The sequence below is a fragment of the Fundulus heteroclitus genome, chromosome 1 (assembly GCF_011125445.2).
Source record: "Fundulus heteroclitus isolate FHET01 chromosome 1, MU-UCD_Fhet_4.1, whole genome shotgun sequence".
Classification (NCBI taxonomy): domain Eukaryota; kingdom Metazoa; phylum Chordata; class Actinopteri; order Cyprinodontiformes; family Fundulidae; genus Fundulus; species Fundulus heteroclitus.
The window spans coordinates 2,069,272-2,095,750 of record NC_046361.1 but is presented as its reverse complement, the minus strand read 5'-3'; the positions used below and the strand labels follow the sequence as shown (position 1 = coordinate 2,095,750).

The window sequence follows — 26,479 nt, the reverse complement described above, 5'->3', positions numbered from 1 at the left end:
TTAAAGTTTTTTGCTAAATCTACCCCAACTTCTACTCCTACAGAGCTCAGTGCCTCTGTACACATGTCCTTGCTTTGTGATGCAATTGATTTTATGTAAAATATGCAAAAACTAACCCATGTCCATCGAAATAGTGTTCATAGTCTTTAGCTCTGAAAAATGAAGCCAGTGCAGGCATGCCGTGAATTGGTTATTTTAAAGAGTCCAGCACAGCACATCTCAGAAATGCAACACAAATGATAAATGGTGATTTGTACTGCACTCCCCAGCAAACATGCAGAGGGAGAAAATCTGGAGTTTGCAACATTTGGGAGGTCCTGAGCTTGAGTCCCTCAGCTGCACTTGCAGCTGTCTCAGCTGCAAATAGTAAAAACGTCTAAAAATGGTTTATTATCATCTCTACACTGGTCACAGGAAATTATTAGCACAGTGAAATAGCTTTAAATTTGCAACACTTACTGCAGAGTTATTGGCTAGGTTTGCAATAATGCTTCCTTCTGGGTAAGAAGTCTAATGTTCACACTGATAGTTTTCTGTAAGAGCCGTTCCGTTTAGTTTCTCAACCGCAAACTTGGACATTTCAGCCTAATTTATTAATTGAAGTAACCCTTTTTTAAATTAAAAACTGAAGCAGTCCATGTCCCATTGCTACATTTTTACAATGACTAGAGATAGGGCTGCTTGAATAAGTTGGAATTTATTGAGATGCTACTGGTTAAAGTTTGAGAATCCCTGTTTTAGAACATATAGCCAAGATTCTGGAAACGTCTCCACACTTATTCTAACCCAGATAAAAACCACTAACACGCTCTGGTAAAATGCTGTAGATTGTGGAGGTGGTGGTGCGCTACCTGTGCTGCCTCCCTCCAGTCCTGGCCCGTAGGCGGACACCATCCCTGGGTCGCCAGCCTGGCCCGTCTCTCCGACGCGGATTTTAAACGGACTTCCTGGAATGTGACTTCCATTAAACTTGACGTCGATCAGATAGAGACCGTTCTCTCTGGGGATGAACCGGACTGCGTATTTATCTAGACAAGAGGATAACCGGGTTAAGCCACACGGCGCTTCCTACGGGTTTCCGTCCACTCTGGCGGTTTCTCCTGGGTTACCTTGGTCAATCTCAGTGACGCAGCACTCCTCCAGCGCTCCTGATGGACTGTGGACCTTGGCATCGATCACACCTTTGGCACCATTGAGGCTGACGGCAAACGATGCCGGTTGGTTTACCTTCAGACCCGACTCCTGCTCGACAACAAATACACTCCAACACTGAGTCACAAGCCAACATTGTGAAGATTGCACTACACTTCAGAACCTGCAGGCTGAGCAAAGTCTCCTAGTTGCATGCAACGGCAGATCGTCTTACCTGGAGGTCGCTAAAAAGGCTAAAGAGGAGGGCTGTGCAGCGAAAGGGCAGAAAGTATGTTTTGGTTTAAAAAGTGGAACAAAACAGTGACAATTAAGAGTATATGTCCGTGAATGGACTAGATCCACTGATCTCTACTATACACTGGATTGCTAATAGCCCGCTGCCATATTGGTACTCCCTATTTCCCCCCAGTAACTAGGGAATATGTGCGCTACAGCATCGAATAACGAGGATTTTCTCATGTGCAGTGGGGGCTTGAGAATTTTAAATAGTAATGTAATAGTTATGCAACTAAAATTATCAAGTACTGAGAAAGTCTTGTGCTGAAATATTTTGCTGAGATATAGTGTTAGTACATCCACTGACTAGTATTAGCTATGATACGTTTTCACACAGCCAGAAAACTGCTTGTTGTTGCAACCAAATCCTATGGGGTTCTGAGAGAGTAGGGAGTAGCAAGATGGCGGCCAGTGACTTCAGTTTTTCGGGCAAATCAGCAATCCAGTGAATAAATAGAGATTAGTGACTAGATCTGAGTCATCTTTAGTGGTGTAAGGAGTGTGCGTGAGATAAAAGAAAAATTCATAGAAAACACATGAGATGGGCCAGTTTCACTTTTTTTTTTTTTTTTTTTTTTTTTTTTTTTTTTAAATCAGCTGGAGCTGAGGTTTGGCAGTGGTTTCTTGTGTGTGTGTGTGTGTGTGTGTGTGTGTGTGTGTGTGTGTGTGTGTGTGTGTGTGTGTGTGTGTGTGTGTGTGTGTGTGTAAAAAAAACAGCCGATTTGCAGCCTCTTTAACCCTTTAGCGTCCTGTCACACCTTCAGAGTGGGAAGGCTGTTGGGAGCCTTTAGAATGAGGCACGAGAAACACACACAGTCCGGGTTTCCCAGAAGCCACTGCACCGCCCCACCATGCAGCAGCAGCTGATCGCACAGCTTCACCTGTCAGGTCAACTGTAATCCTACAGCATCTCCACACCATCACACCCAGCGTTGACAGTAGCTCTCCCTTCACATTCCGCTTTATCGGCTGACATTTTTTTAACCGGGCTGTTCAAAGCCCAAAACTTTACCGCTAAACTTTCCCCCATCTTCCTAAGATGGATACCTCAGAGTAAAAGGAAATGGAAGTACAGGCTGCTGCTGCTGCATTGCGGGCAGTGCACGGTGGCCTGGCGTGCACGCACATGGATGTGTGTGTGTCTCAGAGCCTCACCTGAAGACTGGCAACAGTGAGGCGGCGCGCGTCGTCTGATGGCGAGGCCACGGGGACGATGAAGGGGCTGTCGGGGATGTGCTCGTCATTGAAACGCACCGACACCTCGTAGTCGCCTAGGGGACAGGATGGGCAGAGTCACTGACGCCGATGCAAAGCTCACCAGTGAGGAGCAGGCAAATAAAGATACTTTGAAAAAGGCATAAATCACATAATCAATTATACAGAAACAGGTGCAGTGCTGCTGCCTCACACACTCACCAATTATTACAAGAAAGAAGCATTTAACAATCAAATAACAGTAAATCTAAGCTTTTTCCTCTCGGATACTGTGTTGGACATGGTAGCTCCTTATTTTTTAAGAAATCTTATAGAAAACATGGCATATCTGGTGATAATGCATCATGTAAAAAAAAACAGCATCCAGTGTTTTGAAGGAGATCTGCTGATTTTAGCCGACTTTGTTAGTATCGACATCCGTCAAAGAGCCTGGAGAGTTAGAGCTGATCAGCAGAGATACACGGCCAGACTTTGAGCTGCTTTTCCAGCAAGTCTACTTTTTTCCCCCCTGGAAACATTTTTTATTGTGAAGATGTTTCATTTGTCCGTTTAATGTTTTCAGAAAATGTTTTTTTATATTTCGTAAAGAGAAATTAGAATCTGATTAAACTGATTCTCAGCATTTCTGAAAAAAAGCTTCACAAAGTCTCTGATTGGTGCATCTCTGTGTAGAACTCCTGTACACCAAATATAAATGAAAAGGACTTGAATGTGTATGCTCCGTGTTGACGTTCCCCCTCACCAGGCTCCTGCACAATGTAGGATACGCCACTGGAACCGTCCTTGCGGTCCTCGAAGGTGATCTCGGCCTTGCTTGGCCCCTCCACGGCGATGCTGAGACCTCCAGCTCCGGCCTCTCTCGTCCAGATGCTGAACTCGGCTATGAGCAGCACAGAGGAGTCAGCGTCGCCATCAGAAGTAACATCCTGCCTGCACACACGCGCCGATCACACCAACCTGGTACTCCGGCCTCTGCCCTCTCCAAGCCCGGCCCCCCGGCGCGGACCTTGTGAGCCCCCCCCTCGCCCAGGGGCCCGACGGTGAACTGAAAGGGGCTGCCGGGCACGTGCACGCCGTTGTATTTGACGCATACTGTGTGCACTCCGGTCTCAGTGGGGACGAAGCGGATGCAGTAGGTGTTGTTCTCTCCCTCCATGATCTCGGCTTTGTGAACCTGGCCTGATGGGCTGGTCACCTGGGCCGTCATGTCTGCGATGCTGATCTCTGAAGGCGCGGGCGCACAAAGCGGGAGGGGCGGGTGACGTTTACAATAAAGCATGAGGAGCTTTGGTTTTATTCTTTCCAGCTACCCGTTTTTGCTCACCTGGAATCTTGAGGCTGAGGTCACACTGGCTGCCGACGTTGGCGACAGAAGCTGCCCTCTTCTTCCTGGTGATGCTCTCCTTCATCCTGCCCTCCCCCGTCACCTTGACTGTGAACGCGCTCCCTGCAGGCACACAACTCTTCTGTTTAGTAAGCTAGAAGCCACTCATACCCGACCTTCTACCCTCCCCCAAACAGTTTCATGGTGAGCACCTGGCACATGTTGGTCAGCAAATTTGATGTTGATGATGTAATTTCCTGGTTCGGTGGGGCAGTAGGTGACCTTGCAGGTGCCGTCCTCTTGATCCTCGGTGTTGATATCCACTTTGCTGGGTCCCTCAATGGACAGGCTCAGGCCTCCGTATCCTGGGCAACAGTGAGAAAAGAATTTAAGTCTTCATCATTTTTTCAGAAGAACTCATTCAGTAAGGCTTTCCTTCAACAATTACCCGCATCACGAGTGTCGATGATGAACTCGGCAGGCTCGAAGGTCCTCGCTTCACTCAGGCCCTGCCCACTCACACGCACGCGGCTGGCATCGCCGATCTCCGACTGGCTGATCATCACGGAGATGGGGCTGCTTGCAATATGGCGGCCGTTCTTCTTGATGTTCACGAGGTGCTCGCCAATTTCTTTAGGCACAAATGAGATGCCTGTGGTGGACAGAAGCGTACACAAAAGTGGGGAAAAGTTAGTGCTCCAATCGCGCTCACCCAAGGGCTTTACCTGCGGTGGAATCGGCCGCACACTCACCAACGTGGCCGTTGCGCAGGATCTTCAGCAGGCAGGGCTCCTCGCGGCCCGAGGGAGTGGTGAGGGAGGCGGTCAGCTGGCTGAGGTCCAGCTCTCCGATATCCAGAGGGATATCAGCAGCTGAACCCACCTTCAGGTGAGACATCCTCATGGAGTCGTCCCCTGGGGACGGCAGAGACAGGCCGGTTAGAATGGCCTCAACTTTACAGGTTTGGATGTCCACTAGTGCCCCAGTGAAATATAACTATAAATTCAGAAGTTATTACTTTAATGTGTCAATAGTAAACATAAATTTAGATCCATGTCATTTTTGCATATTTTGTTTTCCTTACCCAAAAAATAATAACTTTCTCTGATTATATCCTGCTGCCTCGCATCATGGCTTAATTTGATCAATTAGCTTTTCCATCAAAGTCAGTGGGTGGGATTAACTGACTCTAGTTAGGATAACTGGTCTAAAGTGGACCTACAGGGCAGGATGACCAATCAGATGACATTTAACGAGCCACAGTAACAGCTTAAGTTATTTCATGATGTAAATAAACCATGAAATAATCACCATTTTGACACGTATTTAGTGGTGCCTTTCCCAATACTTTTCAAATTTTAATATATTTTCAATAAACTATATAGACTTCTTGAAAAAAAATGTATTAAATAATTTCCCCATTATATTCAATATTTGGCAAACAGCTAATAATATCAGGGTCGTAATTTCAGTTCTTGTCGTCAGGCCCTTGGATCATTTCTTTTCAGTCTAGCACCTGGCCAATTTCATGGTTTCATTGTCTGTCCAGCCATTTAACTCTGCCCTGAAATTAGAATTGTGAAAAAACTTTAATAAAACACAGTAAATCACTTTTTGTGTTTATAAATATGTCAATTTTCATGTCTTTAAAATTCTTAACAGAAATGGACAAATTTCACTGAGTGATGCTCCGGCCAGAGACAACAAAACTCCAGGGAGTCGGCAGTGGCCGTCTGATCTTGGAACGCTAGACAGGACTAGCTGCTTATCTTGCCTGCCATAGTTAACCTGCTGCCCCCAGCTGGTTAGACATGAAAAAAAAAAAAAATGACGCCAGCTGCCTTACCAGTGATTTTGGCAGTGAAAGGACTTCCTGGGATGTGCTTGTCATTGTATTTGACCAGGATGCTGTAGTCTCCTGGCAGGACAGGCAGGTAGGACACTGTGCAGGTCCCGTCCTGGTTGTCCACACAGCTGATGTCTGCTTTGGATGGACCCTCAATGGCCAGAGAAAGACCGCCTGCTTTGAGACAGCAATAAACAGAGTTGTCATTCTGTTTCTGGAAAATGCAGCTCTCACTCCATTCTCCTTGCTTCTTTAGGTTTTTTTTTTAAATTATATTCCCTTAAACACCACATAATCCTAATCTGGTTTATTGGGCAAATTTGTCCTTACAGCAAGGACTTTAGTTCCACATGCTCTCTGCGTGCAGACAGTTACATATGCATATCTAAACTTTAGATAGGAAAAAAAAAAGCATGTACATGTATGTCTATATTTATTTCCATATGTATGGAAGAAATAAGAAGCTGCTCATTGCATCAGTGCATCTTAAAATAGAGAGCTTGAGATTTCTGCGTACCTTCTCCAGCATCTTTAGTGTCAACAGTGAAGACAGCAGGCTTGTTAACGGTTCCATGGATAAGACCCGGGCCATAGGCACTGGCATTCCCACTGTTCATGTAGTCCACAAAGAACTGTAGGGGGCTTCCTGTAGGTGGAGAACAGAGAAATTATAGAGTATGCAGTCATTTACGCAGGTATAACGTACTGCGGGGGCCGCAGATATGTCAGGACTCTGATGTACCAGGAATGTGGATGCCGTCGTATTTAATATCCATCTCATGCAGACCGGCCTCTGTGGGGGCGTACTTTACAGTTACGGTGCCGTCCTTGTTGTCCGTGATGTCTGGCTTGGCCACCTTTCCTGACGGCATGCGGACCTCGCCTTTAAAGAAAAACAAAAACAAAAAAAACAGGGCGACGTGTTGCAACTGCTCCTTAAGAAATCATAAGCAATGGCGGGGTTTCAACTTCATCATTACCCGTTATCTCTCCCTTCTGAATGGTGAATGGGATGACCAGGTCAAAGGGTCTAAGTCCTGCCACGTCCAGGCCATTCATCCCAACTGGTCTGTCTGTTGCCTGGGAGACAGAACAGGAAGAAAAAAAAATGAAGATGGAGCCACGGCACGTTACACACCATCAGCACAAGGCAAGACAGCAGAGGTAAAGCTTCGCCACACCGACACAGGATGAGACAACATGGAATGAAATGACGATGAGGATGACGGTCAAGACGATCCCACCCAGACAAACTGCGAGAACGAAGACGGTGGGTCAGAGACCAGATGAGTGAAACATCGCTTTGGTTTCTCAAGCGATTTGCACATGAAGCAGTAAACAACAGAGCTGCACAATTATTCAGTAAGAAGCATCTTTTGACTATACTAGAGAAATCTGTTCCACAATGGGGATTTGATATTGTAAAGCTCGTGTGCACTGTTCATGTGTTGGAGGAGTTCGGCTTTTCGCATGAAGGAATTGAAACGATAGAAAAAGGCTTCTGCAGTAATGAGACACCTGCAAAGTGAGACGGAAGACATGGATGGAGCCTGATGAAGTGAAGCAACGTGGGATGACAGCAATGATATGGAAGCATGGGAACTGGGTCAAAAAGAGCCAAAAAGACCCAAGGCTGAACACAAATGGAGGAAAAGACCAATGAGAGAGCTTGATGTTTGTTAGGTACCCAGGGCTGTTGAGCGTAGTATTGGGGCATTTGTCTCTGCTGCATGATCTGGTCTGATGGTCCTTCCAGAGCCTGGGAGGGTCGGAGGTGGTGGAGGGAAGGGGTGGTGGTGTTGGGGATCGAGATGAAGGATTGAAGAAGGGTGAAACAGTTATAATGAGGGAACACTCAGACAACTGTCAGAAGAATCTCTAAATCTTGACTTTGTAAGAAAAGACAGGAGGGTCATTGTTCGGTGTTGCTGAAAAACCTACAGTACTAATACTTATGGGAAAATCTGTGCAAATCTATTTGGAAGAAATTTATTTAGATCAAAAGCTAAAGCATTCTCAATCAGTTTCCTTTTTAGCTTTCTCAACAATTGTCTCTTTAAAGTTTTAACATGTGTAAAATCCTTTGGTTTAGTTCTGGTTCCTTTCTATTGTTCCATCTGTTGACTCACCGTGACTTGGAACGGACTGTTGGGAATGTGCTCCCCTCCGAAACGGACGCATATTACGTACTCTCCAGGCTGGGGCGCAGTGTAGAAGATGTCAAACGTGCCATCCTCGTTTTCAACCACGTCCACGTCTAGCTCCGCCCCTTCGGGCGTGCGCACGCTGCACGTCACCTTGCCTTTCCCAGCAGCCTTGGCATCAACTGTAATGACTGTCTGTTCACCGATCTGAATAGTTGGACCAACACCGGCACCTTAGGGAAGCAAAACACATAATGCAGTTTGTCATTACAGTTCAACTTACAGAAAAGTATGAAGGACTGAACACGCCAAAAATAAAGATCGAGCTATTTTTTTGTACTTAAAAGGGATTTGATTTATGAAAGTCTGTTAGCGTATCAAATAAAAAAAAAAGGTTAAAGTTAGTTTATCGTCATGTTTGCATTTTGCTTTATCTCTCTAGACCCACTGATTTCACATTTTGTAGTGTTGAGATAATGTGCTTCATTATCACTCTGTTTAGGAATGTTCCTTATCAATTTTCGTAAGCATACTTAGTTCCATAGCCATACAGTTTACAAATGTAGAAGGTCGTTTTTCAGAATGTGTAACAGGATCTCACTTATTGACTGATTATCACTTTAACGAGATCTTGGGGGGGGGGGGGGGGGTTGGTAGGTCTGCGTGAACCACAAAGTAATATTTGAATGATAATGATGGAATGCAAGGAGCTACTTTCAATAAATGGTGACTGTTTCTGTTCTCTGGTCACCAATAAATATGCATTGAATTCAGCAGATTTTAAAAAAAGAACAGATCTATGTTAAAAACCTACATCAGTTTGTTTAATATTCTTAGATGTCAAGCTAACAGCTAGCTAAAGACAACCCAGTTCTGTCATAGTTGTAAAAATTAAACAAATATGCTTGGACAAATAAATAGTGGGAAAAAATGTAATCAGTGAAATGCATTACATAAATATACAATATTTAAAAGAATACATAGGAAAACAATAGGTGAATACATTATGTAATACATCCTCAAACATTATATTAATATACTCAACACATTTTTTAAATTTGCATTTTTGGCAGGTTCAGTCCTCCATACAGCTTCCCAAGTTTGCCTTTAAAAATCACATTGCATGCACATTCCACAACCATGAGACCAGGTTAAAGTTGGATCAGATCTAGTCATGTTATTACAGTCTCATGTAACTTGCAACCAACTAGTCAACTGTTATTAAAAAGTTTCAATTTAATCTATAACTATAACCAGATTAGACAAAGAGCCATTCCACCATGCCATCCTACTGACGCTGTTAGTCCTTTAGTCTGTCCAACAAAAACATGAGAGTCAACAGGTGTTACGAAAGAGAAAAAAGGAGTTGGAAGAAGGAGAAGAAAAAAAAAACAGAGCACAGGATGGCATATTCTGTTAGATTCTGGTACCACTAATTCTCCATGCCAAGAGGGAAGGAAAAAAACAGAGCAGTTCTCCTGTTACGAATCTTTCAGATGGCTTACCTAAACCGTGACCGCCGATTGAGACTGATAAAAGGAACGGTGAGAAGCAGGGGAGCAAGAAAAAAAAAAAAAGTGACAAAAAAAAAGACAGTCAGATAGGGATGTGGGGGTGCTGGGTGGCATTAACTGTGCTCCAGACAGTTGGCTGAAGAAGGGTGGTGGTGGAGGGGATGGTGGAGTGCATGTGTGTGTTTGGGAGGGGTGGGGTGTAACTGAGGAGCACAGTGTAAGGAACATACCAATGCACAGAAAAATAAGTCCTGATCAGCAAATAAAAACTGATGAACACATTAAAAAAGGAGAGCTCAGTGCAATGCAGCTGAAGAAAACCGAGGAGATCCCGCCAACACAAGCACATCAACACGTTCACTAATCCGTTAATAGATGAACCGCCAATCCAAACGCTCCACCAAATAGGGAGCACTGGGCAGCCCAGGCTGTCACATTATCAGATTTAGGAATATTTGAGGGACAGTCATGATTTGGTTGACTGATTTTTTTGAACATGTTTTATAAGACCTACCCAATATCCCTGACTTGCTTGTGTCTTATGGATGTGCATGTTTGTTTTTTTACATGGCAGGATCTTCTGTCACCTTACAAAGGCTTGATGCCAGATCCACCATTTTTCAAAATCAAGTTTATAAAAACAGGATCTAAAAAGTCCAAAAAGACCTTTTCAATTAATAAAAAACATCAATGTTAAGAGTTTAAGGGTTTCTAGTTTCTGAATGCGTTTGCTGAAAAAGAAAGCCACGACGGATGCCTGTATAAAAAGAAGTCAGTCTGCTTGGAAACGGTTAGAAACCCATGACTGACTTCAAAAAAGGTCTTGCCAAGTTGAGTAAAATCTGTAAATGTGTAATATATATGAAACAAATTGATAATTTGACCTTCAGTATATAGAAAGTAAAAAAGGCAAAAGAACAACTTTGACTCTGGTTTCAAAAAACCCAAATGTGTGAAGGCCCGAGCATAAAGAAGCGAGCTGTCCAACCTGTGACGGTGCACTTGCTGGCATCTCCGGTGGGCAGAGCTCTGATCCGGTACGGTGAATAAGGAATCTCATCCCCTCCGTATTTGATCAGGATGGTGTATCTGCCCGTCATGTCTGGCACATACGACACCAGGTAGGTGCCATCGTGGTTGTCACGGATGTTCGCCTTTTTAGGCTTCCCCTCTGGGTCCTGCAGACAAAAGGAGGAGGACTTTTAAAACTTTCAAAAATGTTACCAAATGATCACTTTTCATGGTTTTTGTCTGGCTTTATAAAAAGAGATGCACCAAAGATCAGCTCATAACAATCCCTCAGTTTCTAAAATCAACTGACAGCTGGAAAACTAGAGACAGATCAGAATTCCCCCCAATCAGCGAAGCCAAGTGTATAAAGGTTGCTCTAGCCACAGCTCTTCAGTGTGGAAGTTGTTACCAAGGGAAGAAGACTCCAAGTTAACTTGATGTTCTGATCACACCAAAAGATGCCAAAGCCAGTTTGAAATGCAAATGGGGTGACACTGACTCAGCTTCAAATGTTAGTTCTTAATAACTAGCTCATGACAGGTGGGTGATGAGTGGTCATGTTGAGCTGAACAATATGGAGAAAGATATAAGCACAATAGTATATTGAACAGTTTCGATAATCACAATATGATTTCATACAAAAAGTCTAGTTGTAACGCAATATTGATTTCAATATAAACTAAATAAAATAATTAGATTTAGTGCTCTGATTGTCATTAACTAAACACTGAATACCCTTGAGAATTGTAGGACTTCGTAGATTTATGACACTTTCTCAACCCTATACTGATGCACAAATCCCTTTTGCAATACTTGCAAAGTGTACATTTGTTGGGAAACAACCAGAAAATACTGCAAATCATGTTCACATTACAGTTTGCATTCTCTTCAACATCTTGTAAAAAAAGGGTAAACAATGGAGAGTCCGGGTCCTGCTTGTTGGGCCACAAGTATCGTCCATCTTATTGAATTTCGACTTCATGCACAGGATTCATTTTTAAGTGCTGCTCATTACAGTTCTCAAAAGAGAAATGAACTCTTCAAAAATCCGTATCAGCAGGTCGGAGCTATATAAAAACCAGAGATCAGGCAAAAATGATTGACCGGTGCACCGTTAGGGAATAATGTGAGCACTCACAGTGATCTGCACTGCCAGCAGTCCCTCGCCTGCATCTTTGGCATCGATGGTGAACTCAACGGGCAGGGACGCAGGCACACCCGTGGTGTTCAGGCCGGGCCCACTGGCACGCACCTTGCTGGCATCGTGGGTAGGCAGGACCTTCACCTTGTAGGGGCTGATGGAAGCAGACAGGATGCACAGTTTGAACAGAAACGCAGCATTACAGCTGAATACCAACCCTTCAGAAGGGAAAGTTGAGACAGTTTGAGAAAGATTTTTCAAAGGCATAATTCCAAGATGCACAGCAGCACTATTTATTATTTTGTATTATATATTAGATACCATTTAAAAAACATACTCTTCCAAAGATGGAACAGACACATGGCAAAGTATGTTCAAAAACTATGCAGATTGAGACAGAATGGCAACAAAAAGAACTAATTTCACAAAAAAACTAATTCCTTGTATAATCAATGTTATCCCGTTGGAAAAAGCTTGTCAAAATTGATCATGAGAACACATGGAATACATTTTAAAACATGTGTCATTTTTGGTTAAATATCTATACCTTCGGAAGGTACGGCAGCATTACATGACGTTTGTTTCAAGACTAAGGTTTAATTGATTCAAGTTTACAATACTTTTCAAATAATGCCATTTCTATATGCAGTAAATGACAAAACAACAGAACTCTACAGTATAGTTGGTGTGAGTTTGTCAGGCATCTTTACCTGCGTGGGATCTCCTCATCTGCATACAAGACATTAATAGAATAGGGTCCTTCTCTGGTGGGAACGTAGTTGACAGTGTGAGTCTGGTCACCGTTATCCACCACCTCAACAGGCTCCACAACACCTGCAGGCACAAAGAACCAAGACTAAGTCTTTACGTTGCAAAATGTAACAATGGCGAGTCCTCAAAGAGCCAAAATACACATCACCTTTGGGTCCTTGCACGCGGACCTGCAGAGGCGCCACCCCAGCTTTGGAGGCATCCACTGTGAACGCCTGAGGGATGTTGGCTCTGACGCTGTTGCCCAGACCAGGACCCTGACACTTCACCTTGGTGCTGTCCACGGTGTCACTGACCGGCACGGAGAACGGGCTTCCTGCTCACACAGAATGCAATAGTTTTGTAATATAGTAAATGCAGTAATTGCTTTTCATTCTCATCATACCTACATAAACAATCCCAAGATGATGAAAAGTAAAGAGCCACCAGAAAGCGCTTTAGTTAGCATGCATGCATTCATACAAGTCACCTTTGATTGGCTGCCCTCCATAGGTGACGTTCAGGTTGTACGTGCCAGGCTCATAAGGAATGTACTCCACGCTGCAGCTGCCATCCTTATTATCCAGGCAGGACATTTTGGCCTCTGATGGACCTTCCATCGCCAGACCAAGGCCACCAGTTCCGGCTCCTCTGCACAGGGAGGACGACATTAGAAAAAAAAAAAAAACAAGCAGGACACCCTTTAGTGGGCGTTCCGGTTTCCACTCTTCAGAGCTGCCTACCGGGTTTCCACCATGAACTTGTTTGGCTTGTTGGTGATGCCACTTTTCAGTCCAGGTCCATGCACACGAACGCGAGCAGGATCGCAGCCTTCGGTGACGGCGACGCGGAACGGGCTGTTGGGCACCTGAGAGCCGTCGTAGCACACCTCCACACTGTGAGGGCCTGAAGCGCACACAGTTATAGTCCTAAGCACACAGAAGACGCGCTGGTGCTGTTCACACCTGAACGCTCAAACTCACCCTCCTCGTAGGGCGTGTACTCCACGGTATACGTTCCATCTCCGAGGTCTGTGATCAGGGCGTCTGTGCGGCTGCCAGACGGGTTGCTGATCAGGGTTTTGATGTGGTCGCCTCCGGTCTGCGTGAGAGCCCGAGCATCCACCGTGAAGTCCGTTGTCGCCTCACAGAAAACTCCTTAAAAACAAAGAGAGTGCAGATGTGGGTCATTTATGGTACGACAGATTCAGATCACCAGGATTATCAGGTTTTCATCCTGACATTAACAGACTTCCCTAAAGATGCAGGAGAAATGATCGGGTTAACCCAGCTGAACGGTTTTCAGCTCGATTGGCTCCAACGGGTAACCGGCCAAACAAACAGAAGTCCAAACTTTTTTTCGATCAGTAAACTAAAGGCCAACAACTAAGACTGACCACCTTCAGATATGAAGTAGACTCCCTTTGTCGTTTTCTGGGTCACTGAGCTCTTCTAAGAAGCTGTTTAAAAAGGAAAAGGTACCGTCCACAACACGTCTACGGCACAGTGAGCCTCCCACAGAGGGAGGGAGAAACCATATTACTGAACATATCAAAGCAAAGTTCCTCCGTTTCATCCCTCAGGGATTGGACCCTCCATCTGTCATCTGCCCATGCATATCCAGCCATCACCACATGTTACCTTTGCCTTCCACTCCTGGTCCAAACACATGCACTCCACTGGCATCCACCGCCGGCTCCACGTTAAGGCGGGCAGGGAAGTTTGGCACATCCTGGCCCCCGTAGCGTATGGTGAGTGTGTAGGAGCCAGGGTAGAGGGGGATGTAGGTGATGGTGTAGGTGCCGTCTCCGTTGTCCTGGATGTGAACCTCTGCCTCAGTGCCGCTGTCTGAGATGATCTCAATGGTGAGCTCAGCTGGACCGGCGTTGGTGCAGTCCACCACAAACTCCCCAGTCTCTCCGACCTTGGCACGCTCCAAGCCGGGGCCAGAGCAGCGCACCTGAAGAGGGGGAGAGGAGCCTGGGTTAAGCGACCAATGCCTTAAAGGAACCATGGGGGTCCGAGAGGGAGCCGTTGACTGCCGCCAACCTTGGATGGGTCTGCAGAAGGATAAGCTGTGGGAGTGTAGGGGGATCCAGGGATCGGCACCCCGTCGTAGGTCAGTTCCACCTGATACGGCCCTGCCTCACGGGGGATGAACTTCACCTGACTGGTCTCTGGGCTCAGCCCCGGCTCAACCTGGAACAAAATTCATTTATTTACTTTTACTTTTGTCTTTCAGAGATCTGGCACTGAGGCTTTTAGAGCTACGTCTGGACTAAAAGGTTAAAAAAAAAAGCAAGTTAAACTGACCTTGCAAGTCACAGGTTTTCCTGAAGGTCCAGTAACCTTGGCAGCAACTTTGCCCTGACCACCAGCCCCCTTCGACTTGACAGTCACTTCCTGGTCCTTGCCAACTGTCATCTCTACAGTGACACAAAATGCATTGCTGAGTCAGTAAAAAAAAAAAAAAAAAAAGGGGCTAATAAAAGGCTGAAGGGGGTGTATGTTTAAAAAGTAACATCCAGAGCAAACAAAATGAATGCATGATATGGAAAACAGACATCAGACGGAGTGAGGGGTGTACATACTGTCTCCTAGTCCGGTCACGTTGACCTTGCTCAGGTCCAGTGTAGGAACTGCAGAAACGTTGAAGGGGCTCTTGGGAATCTGATCTCCACCGTAAGTCACAGCAACTCCCAGAGGACCCTGACAGAGAGCAGAGAGCAAAGAACGAATTTTACTTTACCCTAAAAATGCAGCCACAGCCAGCTGAAGCCAGCTTGCAGACTTGCATCTGTGCAGCAGTTGCAGCTTTTGGGGTTGAAAAACTACAGGTAGGGAATTGCTGTGTGTGAAAATCAAAAAGGCAAGAGAGCTGCCACCATCTCACCTGCATCACAGGTGTATATTTGACAGTGTGCGTGTTGTCGTGGTTGTTTATGATTTCAAAGTCTTTGACAGCCTCTCCTTTGGTCGGTCCACTGAAGCTGCAGTCCAGGTTGGCCTTTCCGGCTCCTTTGGTGTTCACGGTGAAGTGGGTAGGCTTGTTCAATTCAACTCCTGAAGGAAAGTAAGAACAGATAGTTTTATCGATCCCTTGAGGATCTTGGCAGATTAATCTGAATGCATGTGAGCTGGTTCTGATCAACAGCCATATCCATTATAGTTCATTAATGTCATGTTTTATTTTAAAAAAGGAATTTAATTGCCGCGTTTGTAAATGGATCAACAATGCTACCAACTGCACCACTGTGATTAATAAGGGCAAAAAAAGGTACACAAAATAAAAACCCAACAGTAGCATTTCTCATGTGTGAAATACTATATATATATAAAAAAGGATGTACACTTAAAAACATGGATGATGACCAAAAACATGAATCTAATTGGGCTGATAAATGGTCCGTGTTTTGTACAGCGGTCATACCACTGCGACTGAGTCCTGGTCCCTCAGCCTTGACTTTGCTGGCATCATGAGAAGGATCCACCTTTACTCTAATGGGTGTGGTTGGAATCTCCTAAACAGGAAACAGATGAATTATAGTCCAGATAGAGCTCCCTTTTATCCCCGCTCATTATGCACGATTTAAACTCACATGCTCAGCAAACAGCACCATGATGGTGTAGCTGCCTGCTCCAGGAGGAGTGTATTTAACAGTGAACGTGTCGTTGTCATTCCTGATGATGTCAAAGTCTATATCGGCCTCCGCGGGTCCCACCACGCCAGGAGCACACTTTATTCCTATGCTGATGTCACCTGAGGGCAAAACACAACATTAAGCACACTTTAAAAAGCACACAGGCCAGGTCTTTTACTTTGTCGCACACTCTTTATTCAGATCAGAGGCCGACTCATCGCCTGATCACAAACACTGACCAATCCCACATGTGAGAGGTTCATAAGATGCTGCCACCATGTATTATATGCCACCATGTATGCTGGTGGTTTGGAAAAGGCATTTGAGGTGGGTCTAAACATGATGAAAATGAAGAGGGGTTTGTGGAACCATCAAGTCTACTCCTCCCATTGATGTATGCATCCTGCTTTTAACTTGCTCCTGTTCTAAATAATGTGTTATACTGGCACCAGAGTGGCAGCACTCTTGCCTTGCAGCCAGAGCTTCCTGGGTATAAAGCCCTCCCTGGGCTCTCTGCATGTTCTCCCTGTCAATGAGCAGGTTCTCTCCAGGTACTCAGACTTCCTTCCACAGTTAAAAGACCCCACTGTTGGGTTAAGTCCTCAGGTGTTACAGTGTTAAACGCTGTAGGAAAGCATCGCAGGAGTGTTTTATCTTATGGCATCAGTCTTCCAAATCCACTAAAGCGTAAGGCTGAGGCACAGTAGGAGAGACAGCCAATTAATTTCTTCCAATTGGTCTTAACTTCAACAAGGTGGTTCTGTTGGACTGTTTAGAATATCACATCAGAATTATCACATCAGAATTAAAAGCTGGATGACTTTAAATTTCCTGCATTTAAATTCTGACAAGACAGAAGTTGTAATCTTTGGGCCAGAGTCTTCAAAAAATAAAGTTCTTAATCAATCACTTAATCTGGATGTCATTAACTTGGCCTCTGGTAATAAAGTTAAAAATCTTGGTGTTGTTTTCGACCAAGACATGTCATTTAAATCCCATATTAAACAGGTTTCCAGAGTTTCCTTTTTTCACCTCCGGAATATTGCCAAAATTAGAAACATTCTGTCCAGGAGTGATGCTGAAAAACTAGTCCATGCATTTGTTACTTCAAGGCTGGACTATTGTAATTCTTTACTATCAGGAAGTCCACAAAATGCAGTTCAAAGCCTTCAGCTGATCCAAAATGCTGCAGCAAGAGTTCTGATGAAAATCAACAAGAGGGATCATATTTCTCCAACTTTAGCTTCCCTTCATTGGCTTCCTGTTAAATCAAGAATAGAATTTAAAATTCTTCTTCTAACGTATAAAGCCCTTAATAATCAAGCTCCATCATATATCAGAGCTCTGATTACCCCGTATGTTCCTAACAGAGCACTTCGCTCTCAGACCGCAGGTCTGCTGGTGGTTCCTAGAGTCTCTAAAAGTAGAATGGGAGGCAGATCCTTTAGCTATCAGGCTCCTCTCCTGTGGAACCAACTCCCAGTTTTGGTCCATGAGGCAGACACCCTATCTATTTTTAAGACTAATGTTAAAACTTTCCTTTTTGACAAAGCTTATAGTTAGAGTGGCTCATACCCTGAGCTATCTCTATAGTTGTGCTGTGATAGGCCTAGGCTGCTGGAGGACATCAGGGTCTAATTTTCTCACTCTACTGATTTCTACTGTTCTTCAGTCTACTGTTCTCCAGTTTTGCATTGTATTACATTGAAATGACTGTCATCATTTCAGCTTTTAACTTTTGCTCCCTCTCTTTTTCTTCATAGTAGGTACACCTGGTCTGGCGTTCTGTTAACTGTGACATCATCCAGGGAAGACAGATCACCCGCTATTACCATCTAATGTAGAACAGATTACTAGATCAATGTGTGCTTCTGTGCTTTTTTGTCTCTCTTGTTGTGTCTCTGTTCTGTCTTCTGTAACCCCAGTCAGTCGAGGCAGATGACCGTTCATACTGAGCCCGGTTCTGCCGGAGGTTTTCCTTCCCGTTAATGGGTGGTTTTTCTTCCCACTGTCGCTTCATGCTTGCTCAGTATGAGGGATTGCAGCAAAGCCATGTACAATGCAGACGACTCTCCCTGTGGCTCTACGGTTCCCCAGGAGTGAATGCTGCTTGTCGGGACTTTGAAGCAATCAACTGGTTTCCTTATATAGGACATTTTTGACCAATCTGTATAATCTGACCCAATCTGTATAATATGATTGAACTTGATTTTGTAAAGTGCCTTGAGATGATATGTTTCATGATTTGGCGCTATATAAATAAAATTGAATTGAATTGAATTAATATCCTGGTAACAGGACAGACTTCAAATGGTGTTTTTCTAGTAATACTGACCACTTAAAATGTTGCCAACTTGGGGTTAAGTACCATACCACAGGGGTACATAAAAATATGACAGAGGGAAGCTGGAATTGAACCCACAACCATCTGTTTAAAAGCATGAGTTGTAGTGGCGGTAAACTATATACTTTGTTTTCAGAGTCGTTACCTTCACCAGCCTCTGCGCAGTCAACAGTGAAGTATGTGGGTTCAAAGGCCTTGAGGCCGGTCTTTGTTACGCCAGGCCCAGAGACCTTCACTTTGTTGGGGTGACAGCCAGCTCCGATATTCATCTGTGGTGAATGACACAAACACACAAGCTTAGGACACGTCGGTGACGCAACAACGAAGCCCTGCTAAAACCCAGACGTGTGTATTTACTCACCCTGAATGGACTCTCAGGGATGTTGACTCCCCCCCAGGACACCATGACTGTGTGCTTCACGGGTTTCCGTGGGGTATAAGTACAGGTGTATGTCCCGTTGCCGTTGTCTTTAACCTGGACATCCACAGGGTTGCCCTCTCCATCCTATGCAGAAACCAACAGCTCTCAAGTGTTTGTGTAAAATATACATTTTAGGACACGACGCTGCAGCTAAGTTATTGTCAGGGTTTAAGTAAACGAGCGTAACAGCTGAATCTGGTGGAAAAGGCGTCACAAGATGTTTATTTCTTATCGTAGAAGAATTTACAGGAGGACACGTGTAAAAGACGCAGCGCACAGATATAGAGCCCAAATAGAGAAATCTTTGCAGTTTGCATTTTGAGCAACTATGAGAAAAGAAAATACCTGAGCAACAATCTTCAGAGGAGCCTTTCCTCCTTGTTTGGCGTCAACCGTGAACTCTGTGGGCTTCCCAACCATCAGCCCGCTGGTCTGAAGGCCAGGACCATACGCCTTAACCTGCAGCAGACAACCATCGAGCATGAGCACGCCCAGAGAAGCAGATCTGTTGTCTAGCCCATGTCCTGGGTGTGGCCTTACTTTGTCAGGGTAGAAGTCCTTCCCTGGTGGGTTGACGATCTCAGCCATGAAGGGCGAATGCTGGATGTCCTCGTTGTTGCACAGCACGTGGACGGCATACTCGCCGGACTCGGTGGGCAAGTAGCGCACGTCACATGACCCGTCACCCTTGTCGTCGCATTCGATCTTGGCCTGAGACGGACCTTCCACAGAGAAGCCTGGGCAAGCAGAGCACAGCGCTCTTAGAGGCGCGTTGTAGACAGGGGGAAGGCGAGGCTGACTTTAGCGGCTCCTTCATCTCCACCGTACTCACCCAGTGTACCAACGTCTCCAACAGCCTCCACCACAAAGTCAGCGTATTTGCCAACAACACCTCCCTCCAGCCCGGGGCCCCAGGCCCTCACCTTCTGCTGGCCGGCCTCAGAACCAACCTTAACCTCAATGGGACTAAATACAAGAAGCGGGGATCAATCATTGTGAAACTCAACCAGCAGCGTTAGCAAAGTAATGTCTCAGGGTGCTCACCTGCGGGGAATCGGCTGTCCTCCCCAGGTGATGGTGATGGTGTAGGTTCCAGGAGTGGTAGGGTAGTAGTCAAAGCCGTACACACCGTCTCCGAGGTCCTTCCTTTTACATGGCTCCTCTATTCCCTCTGTAGGTGCAGGACTGGGCTTAGGACAGGTTTCCTCACACAATATTATAGATGGCTTATTTATTTAAGAGGATTTATAGCCAGAGGATGGTAGACACCACAAACCTAAACCCCTTCAGTGAAATGTTGGCTCAGCTCAAGCCCCCCCCCCCAAATGTCCCTTAAGTTCATGGTAACAGAACCCAAAGGGAAATTAGAAAATGTCTGCCTGGAGTGCTCAGCTTTCTGGAAGAAAATGTTTATTTGAAATGAGTTTAAGCTAAAGCGAGCTGTGCGGACGCCCTGTCCAGACACCAAGTTCCTTTGGCTTAATGCATTTAGTGCATAGATACTAGTAAATATTTGGGCGGCTGCATGTGGACAGCAGAGCTAAAGGATTAACAGAAAAGCTCTAGGATTGCACTGTGCAATGAATAAAGCAGTAAATACAACAAAACAAAGCATTGTTGTAAGGGTCAATCAGTCAACCAGATTCTTCTTTGCAACAAATCCATTCTATTAACGCAACTACATCTTTGCTTATGTATTCATTTCATTTGCCAATTTGCACACAAAAATAAAGGAATAATCATAATCCTCTAAAGTACGATTCATAATAGAGAGCAGACAACCGGCATTGCACATCTAGTCATATGCTGACAAGAGTTCAACCGAGATGTTGTGCAGCTCTCTGGTAAACACAATCCACTTTGTGTTGCCGCAGCCTCACAGCAAGGATGTTTTGTGAGGAGTTTCTTCCCCACAGCTACAAACAGTGGTGTTGGTGAACTGCAGATTCCTCTCTTTTGTCAGTCCCGTGACGGTGGAGTGCAGCCTGGAGCGGCCCGGCTAAACGGTAAGATCCTGTCTGCTAGAGCTTAGGTCTTGCTGAATTAAGACAGGATTAAATGGAAACCAATGGCCAGAAGGATTTTGTATTTAATTTGGAAAACACATCAGGAAGCTATTAAGATCAAATGGTATCATCTTCAATGTGTTTTATTAGGCTGATTTTTTTTCCCTCATTTGTATACAACAATTAAATATGAGACGCATTCAAAATCAATCAGTTGGATGAAACGGGCATAATATTAAGATCCTTCACACACACATGCTTTCAGATGATGAAAATCTTTGATTAGACTTAGGCTCCAGTTATTAGAAGAGCTGTTACGGGTTGCTGACCAGGACATTTTTTCAAAACTAGAACTGATACTAGTGAAACAGAGCCAACGCCCAGTGCTGAAGTGAAAGTCTTTGTGTTTAAAAATGGACTTGCAGGCTTTGGCTGAAGTTATAGATGGATAATGAACATTGGTGTGTGAACTTACTGGGGCCCTTGATGGTGACTTTAAGCTCTCCGGTGCCCGCTCCTTTAGTGTAAACCTTAAAGTCTGCGGTCTCCTTCACCCTCAGGCCCTTAGGCTGCAGGCCGCGGCCCTTGGCTTTGCAGAGGCTGGGGTTGCATGCTGTGAACACACAGGACAGAGTTAGAGGGAAGAAGCCCAAGACAGCTCAGAGCTCTTCAAATTCAACTTTAGCACCAAAAGAAATGTCTCCTGTGAGAGGCGAAAGTAAAATGAGGTGCAGGAGGAATGACGTGCGGGTGAAATGTTCATGTGACGGGTACAGCCTTCACAGTAAAGGGTTTCGGGAAAACTCCCCCCCCCCCCCCCCTTCCACTAATCCCCCTGTGCCTCACATGCATCTTATCCCACAGAGAGTTTGCTGCTGACACAGTGAAGGAAGTGAGCAAGTTTTTTCAAATAGTAAGTGGCGTATCCCTCTTATCTCTTAATTAAAGAAGGAGCCTCAGTCAGAGCTGACTGGCCAACAGGAAGCAGCCAAGAACGGAAAAAACAAAAAAACACAAGATATTTTACAGCAAGGAAACCAAAAAGATGTCATGATACCAGAACAGTCAACATTTTTACTTAATCTCAAACATTACTTCAGCGAAAATGTTAAGAACAAATTTAGGTAATTTGGGCATCTTTCATAATTAAATACTAAACTAAAGTTTTGGCTGGAAGGCAGGTTTTATAACTTCGTATGATAAATGAGCTACAGTAGGTTAAAGGTGCACTCAGAAGGATCATGAGAAACTCCTTCAATCATCACAAAGCTAAAGATCCTAAATACTTGAAAAAACATTTTGAATTGACAAAATGTTGTTCTACGGAAAAAAAAAAAACTAACATTAAAATGATTTCCCAAAGCTTTGCTAGGAATAAGCTACACTCTTGGCTACAAGGTTGTCAAAGTAAAACCTACACCTCATTGAAATGATTCAATAATTCTAATTAAAAGGATAAAAAAAAAAAGAAAGAATATCATTAGTTTCAGTTTTTATAAACCTGTATGAACAAATACGATCCTGCTTATCCCAAATATTGATGAACATGATGTATTTGTTTATTATGGAAGTTTGAAGAATTCATTCCTTTGGCGAACTAAATTGAAATCAAAGAGGTGGGGAAGAAAGGGAGAAAATAATTTCCCTTAAAATGTTGCTGATCCTAATAAGGAAACATTGCTCGGGATGTTTGGGTGATTTTCAGTTTACGGTGGAAGCCCTAAACTGGGAAAATGAGTCATAAACAAGGCATTCCCAAAATTAGGAAAGAATTTCCAGGAGACGATAACCGAGTCAGAAATGCTCAGTACATGATCACAAGGCACAAGGCACAAGCACTCGCGCATACAGTCTCCCTGACACACAGCGGGTACCCAAGAGAGATGCCAGGAAACAGGAAATGACAGCAGAACGAAGAGGCCGTTCTCAGGAGGGGACAGATGCCAGTGGGCCTCTATCAGAGAGAAGACGGGGAGGAGAAGCCAACAGAAGGTGCCACATCCAGCACAGCAGGAGGAGGAGACAGAACATCATTAGAAACAAGCTTGGAAAAAAAAAAAAAAAAAGTCATCTTGGAGGTGAAAACAATTAGAATAACACCTAGTGACATCCTAGCAGGAGTCTTCCTCACCTTCTCCCACACTGACTGTGAAGGGACTCTTGCTGATCTGACCACCAGCGAAGGTGATATAGATGGTGTGCTGGCCCTCCTGAGTGGGCTTGTAGGTGCAGCGGTAGCTGCTGTTGCCCTTGTCCTCGATGGTGCAGGGCACAGTGTTCTTCTTTCCTGCCGGATCCATGATCTCCACCTCAACTTCTCCAATGCCAGCGCCTTTAAGGAGGAAGAGCCAATCAAAGATCAATATCTGCCTTGCTTAGTTTATTTAAACGTCTCAATGGCAAACAGGCTCCCTTCTCTCAACACTACCTGCTGTGTAGACGTCAAAGTAGGTAGCCTTGTTGGCAATGTTGCCTGCGGGCTCCAGGCCGGGGCCCTGGGCTGTGGCCTTGCTGGAGTCTCCCTGAGCCATGCCAACGTCCACCTCGAAGGGACTCTTGGAAATATGCTGACCAGCAAAGAAAACTGTCACCTGGAAAACAAAGGAGGGTAAAAACATTGCCCGTTTGCCATTCTTGTGTTTTCCTCCGTATTTCAGTGTTTTTCTAAAATACTAAGCCAAAAATATCCCATGTTTTCATCTCTTTAGGGATCAGCTCGTTAAAACCAAAATCCTTCTTTTCCATCCAGCCGTTATGTTTGGTATTTTAAAACAGAATTAACCAGAGAAATGGCATCAGATCTGTGTCTGATAGGCTACAAAGAGCCTAAGGATTAAATTTAAAATTGAGTCACTGATTTATTATTTTAGTGTACACAAGTCTTTTAGTGTGAGAATGTTTATTTTCCCCTCCGAGGTAGGAACCAAACCAAATAAATGAAACAAAATAAGCGACCCATGTAATGTGGCCCTTTCTCTAGGCTTTTTATGGTTAATAGAGATTTCTTGCCTACTTTGAGGTCTGAACTGCCGACGTTTTCCTGAGGTCATAACGTATACGACGTATAATCAGCAGCATCTTCATATGATAACAGTACGTTTTGTATTTACTAGAAAATGAAGGAATCAAGATTATCCCCGTTCATGACTACAGCCCATCTTCCCACCATACATTCAAAAATACCCTTCCAAAAGAACATACCATTGGTTGAGGTGTTTTACACAGAAAACTGTGGAAGTTTTAATGCATCTAGTGATTTTGGGATGTTTTAGTGTATAACCTGCAGATCACCAATAAGACCGGATCGAGGGCAAATTGGTCAGCTTCTAATGATGCCTGATCGGAGCATGTCCAGATCACAGTTATAATTGGCGACGGTAACTTTTGCAATAGAAATTACTTTGCAATTTTTTTTTATGCCAGACATTCCTGCATAGTACCCACCAACTCCATGGTCCCACCCATAGAATACAAAAGAGTAAATATGTCAAAAGTTTGTGCCATTTTAGAGCCGCTTCTGTTTGCCCTTCTAATTTCTACCCTAGCCTGCCGCTTTTTTCTGTCTTCATCGGATAAAAAAAAGAGGACAGTATGCCCCCAAATTACTGTATCTACATTTGCAAAAGACATACGCATGTTCCGTTTACCTTGTGCATGCCCGTCACTTTGGGCACGTAGACAACAGAGTAGGTGCGGTTCTTGTCGTTGTTGGCGGTCACCTTGGCCTGGAGGAAAATTGGACAAACATTTACAAACACCTCCATCTTTAAAAGGGTTCATTTTAAACATGTCACATTCCTATAAACTGACCAACCTCCTCTCTGTGTCCTGCAGGATCCTCTACAAAAACCAACACCTCTCCCATCCCTGCACTGATGGTCTCAACAGTAAACAGAGCCTTCTTCATCACAACATTTCCCACTGGCTCGATCCCTGCAGAGACAACACACATGTTAACACCAAGCAGACGAGAGTACGGCGAAATTCTGATCAGATTCAACGTTTCTGAAGACTGGCCGACTAGAACCTCTGACCATCAGCCCTCCACCACCAAGCTTCAGATTTGCAAAAAATCTGTTGCTGCGTATCGTACGCAAAGATATCTAGTTTAGTCTCGTCTGTCCCGTACGTCATGTGGTTAATTCAGATACGAGCTTTGTACAGCCACTTCGGTCTTTTTAGAGGAGACGCAGGTTTCTTCTCTCAAGCCCGTCAAAAGAACCAAACTTGGTCAGGCAGTTTTCGAATTGTCCTGTCATGCATTTAACATTTATCATGCCAACAGAGACATGAAGAGCCAGAGATGGAGCTCTGGGGTTTTTGTAATCTCTGGGGATTGCGCGGCCTAATCTTGGGGTGAACTTGCTGGGATTTGAAGTCCTGGGAAGATCGGCACCAATCTGAAATCATTTGCCATTTGTGAATAATCTTTTTGTTCGCACCATGATGGACCTGAAATTGTTCAGGAAAGGCCTTATTATTCTATCTTGACCTTATGCACAATGTAGACCTGCACACAACAAAGCAACAAACAGGCAAAATGTGTGTTTAACTCATCAGCTGGCCAGCACCTTTAACCCTGACTACTAGTTTCCTTTAAACAGGTAAGAGTGAAGTTAGTTTTTCCTCACACTGCTTCTGGATTCAAGTTGCATCGTTGTCAACTCAACAGTGCGCAGTAATCAGTTTTGTTGTTTTTCCCTCAGCTCATGCCCTAAATAAGTGCCGCTTTCCTCATTTCCTGAAAGCTAGGAGGATGTAAAGTTTACCACATCTACAGCAGTTGGCTCCAAACAGTGAATCGCTGTAACAGACAGCCCTGTGTGTACCTGGGCCGTAGGCGCGGGCTTTCTTGGGGTTGAGTTTGGGTCGGAGAGGAGCCCCAGGCTTCAGTTTTGCCTTAGGGAACTGGGATAGGTAGGTCATGACTGAATGTTCGTCCACGTTGGGGTCCACAATCTCTTCAGGGGTTATGACCTAGAAAAGAGACAAAAAGGAACACGCACTTTATATTTCAAGCCTTAGATGTTTGTTTGCCTTTACCAAAGTAAGGGCACGCCACATGTGCCACCAGCAGCAGTTGTTGATTAGTTGCCATGGAAGCCATTACAAACAGAAAAGTGAATCAGGTTGTGATTTAGTGACAAAAGCCACGTGCCAGACCTCAAGCTCAGCTCAGAAAGTACCTGATCCTGAATCGCGTGCAAACCTGCAGCGGTTACTCATGCAGACTCTCGCTGTCTGGTTATGCAACCCACAGAGATGGCAAGGGGAAGAGATGAAGCCAGCTTCTTAGCAGAAACAAAGATGAAGGCGGAAACAGCGGTGACCACAGAGCCAACTGTCAGCACGCTATGCTCTGCCAGCCGTGCCAACACTGCTCCCTTAGGCCAACACCAGAGAAAAGCCAAGAAATCACTCTTCAAATGCTGAATACCACCAAAGAAAAATAGCTGTTGTGGTCAAGAGATCCCTACGACGTACCAGGCACCAATTTCTTACACTGGTGTTTAACTATTTTAATAATGGAATCATGTTGAAAGTTATGGCCAATTTTTCCAACAAAAATTCCTAAAGATGATTTAGCAACTACACGTGGGCATCGTACGTCAATTACAATACCCACAAGAGCTGGGATTTAGAACGATTTTGCACCTCCATTTCCAATCACATGATTAATCAATCAGGATTCATT

The 26,479-nt window shown here is 44.5% G+C and overlaps 1 protein-coding gene across 6 annotated transcripts in view; it reads right to left on the bottom strand.

Annotated features, from left to right (window-relative positions):
• The window catches only part of flna (filamin A, alpha (actin binding protein 280)), a 54,506-nt gene that overhangs the window by 2,939 nt on the left and 25,088 nt on the right, over window positions 1-26,479 (bottom strand). The window contains exons 5-46 of one of the 6 annotated variants that reach the window (XM_012877558.3): window positions 25,614-25,761; window positions 24,599-24,717; window positions 24,432-24,509; window positions 23,213-23,375; window positions 22,916-23,116; window positions 21,260-21,397; window positions 19,823-19,949; window positions 19,611-19,744; window positions 19,319-19,515; window positions 19,124-19,237; window positions 18,719-18,862; window positions 18,503-18,626; window positions 15,972-16,132; window positions 15,803-15,893; window positions 15,266-15,435; window positions 14,964-15,081; window positions 14,686-14,798; window positions 14,422-14,571; window positions 14,014-14,332; window positions 13,357-13,530; window positions 13,117-13,279; window positions 12,864-13,024; window positions 12,543-12,710; window positions 12,334-12,457; window positions 11,621-11,777; window positions 10,460-10,649; window positions 9,463-9,486; window positions 7,943-8,190; window positions 7,501-7,572; window positions 6,794-6,893; window positions 6,556-6,696; window positions 6,331-6,459; window positions 5,814-5,990; window positions 4,720-4,881; window positions 4,416-4,619; window positions 4,180-4,332; window positions 3,968-4,090; window positions 3,601-3,867; window positions 3,386-3,523; window positions 2,584-2,699; window positions 1,110-1,242; window positions 852-1,028 (exon numbers count right to left, since the gene is read on the bottom strand). In XM_012877558.3, coding sequence (XP_012733012.2) covers window positions 852-1,028; window positions 1,110-1,242; window positions 2,584-2,699; window positions 3,386-3,523; window positions 3,601-3,867; window positions 3,968-4,090; window positions 4,180-4,332; window positions 4,416-4,619; window positions 4,720-4,881; window positions 5,814-5,990; window positions 6,331-6,459; window positions 6,556-6,696; window positions 6,794-6,893; window positions 7,501-7,572; window positions 7,943-8,190; window positions 9,463-9,486; window positions 10,460-10,649; window positions 11,621-11,777; window positions 12,334-12,457; window positions 12,543-12,710; window positions 12,864-13,024; window positions 13,117-13,279; window positions 13,357-13,530; window positions 14,014-14,332; window positions 14,422-14,571; window positions 14,686-14,798; window positions 14,964-15,081; window positions 15,266-15,435; window positions 15,803-15,893; window positions 15,972-16,132; window positions 18,503-18,626; window positions 18,719-18,862; window positions 19,124-19,237; window positions 19,319-19,515; window positions 19,611-19,744; window positions 19,823-19,949; window positions 21,260-21,397; window positions 22,916-23,116; window positions 23,213-23,375; window positions 24,432-24,509; window positions 24,599-24,717; window positions 25,614-25,761 — 6,310 coding nt within the window. The remainder of the gene's footprint in view (window positions 1-851; window positions 1,029-1,109; window positions 1,243-2,583; window positions 2,700-3,385; window positions 3,524-3,600; window positions 3,868-3,967; window positions 4,091-4,179; window positions 4,333-4,415; window positions 4,620-4,719; window positions 4,882-5,813; window positions 5,991-6,330; window positions 6,460-6,555; window positions 6,697-6,793; window positions 6,894-7,500; window positions 7,573-7,942; window positions 8,191-9,462; window positions 9,487-10,459; window positions 10,650-11,620; window positions 11,778-12,333; window positions 12,458-12,542; window positions 12,711-12,863; window positions 13,025-13,116; window positions 13,280-13,356; window positions 13,531-14,013; window positions 14,333-14,421; window positions 14,572-14,685; window positions 14,799-14,963; window positions 15,082-15,265; window positions 15,436-15,802; window positions 15,894-15,971; window positions 16,133-18,502; window positions 18,627-18,718; window positions 18,863-19,123; window positions 19,238-19,318; window positions 19,516-19,610; window positions 19,745-19,822; window positions 19,950-21,259; window positions 21,398-22,915; window positions 23,117-23,212; window positions 23,376-24,431; window positions 24,510-24,598; window positions 24,718-25,613; window positions 25,762-26,479) is intronic. The other 5 variants (XM_012877559.3, XM_012877561.3, XM_012877562.3 and 2 more) reach the window with 5 other exon arrangements.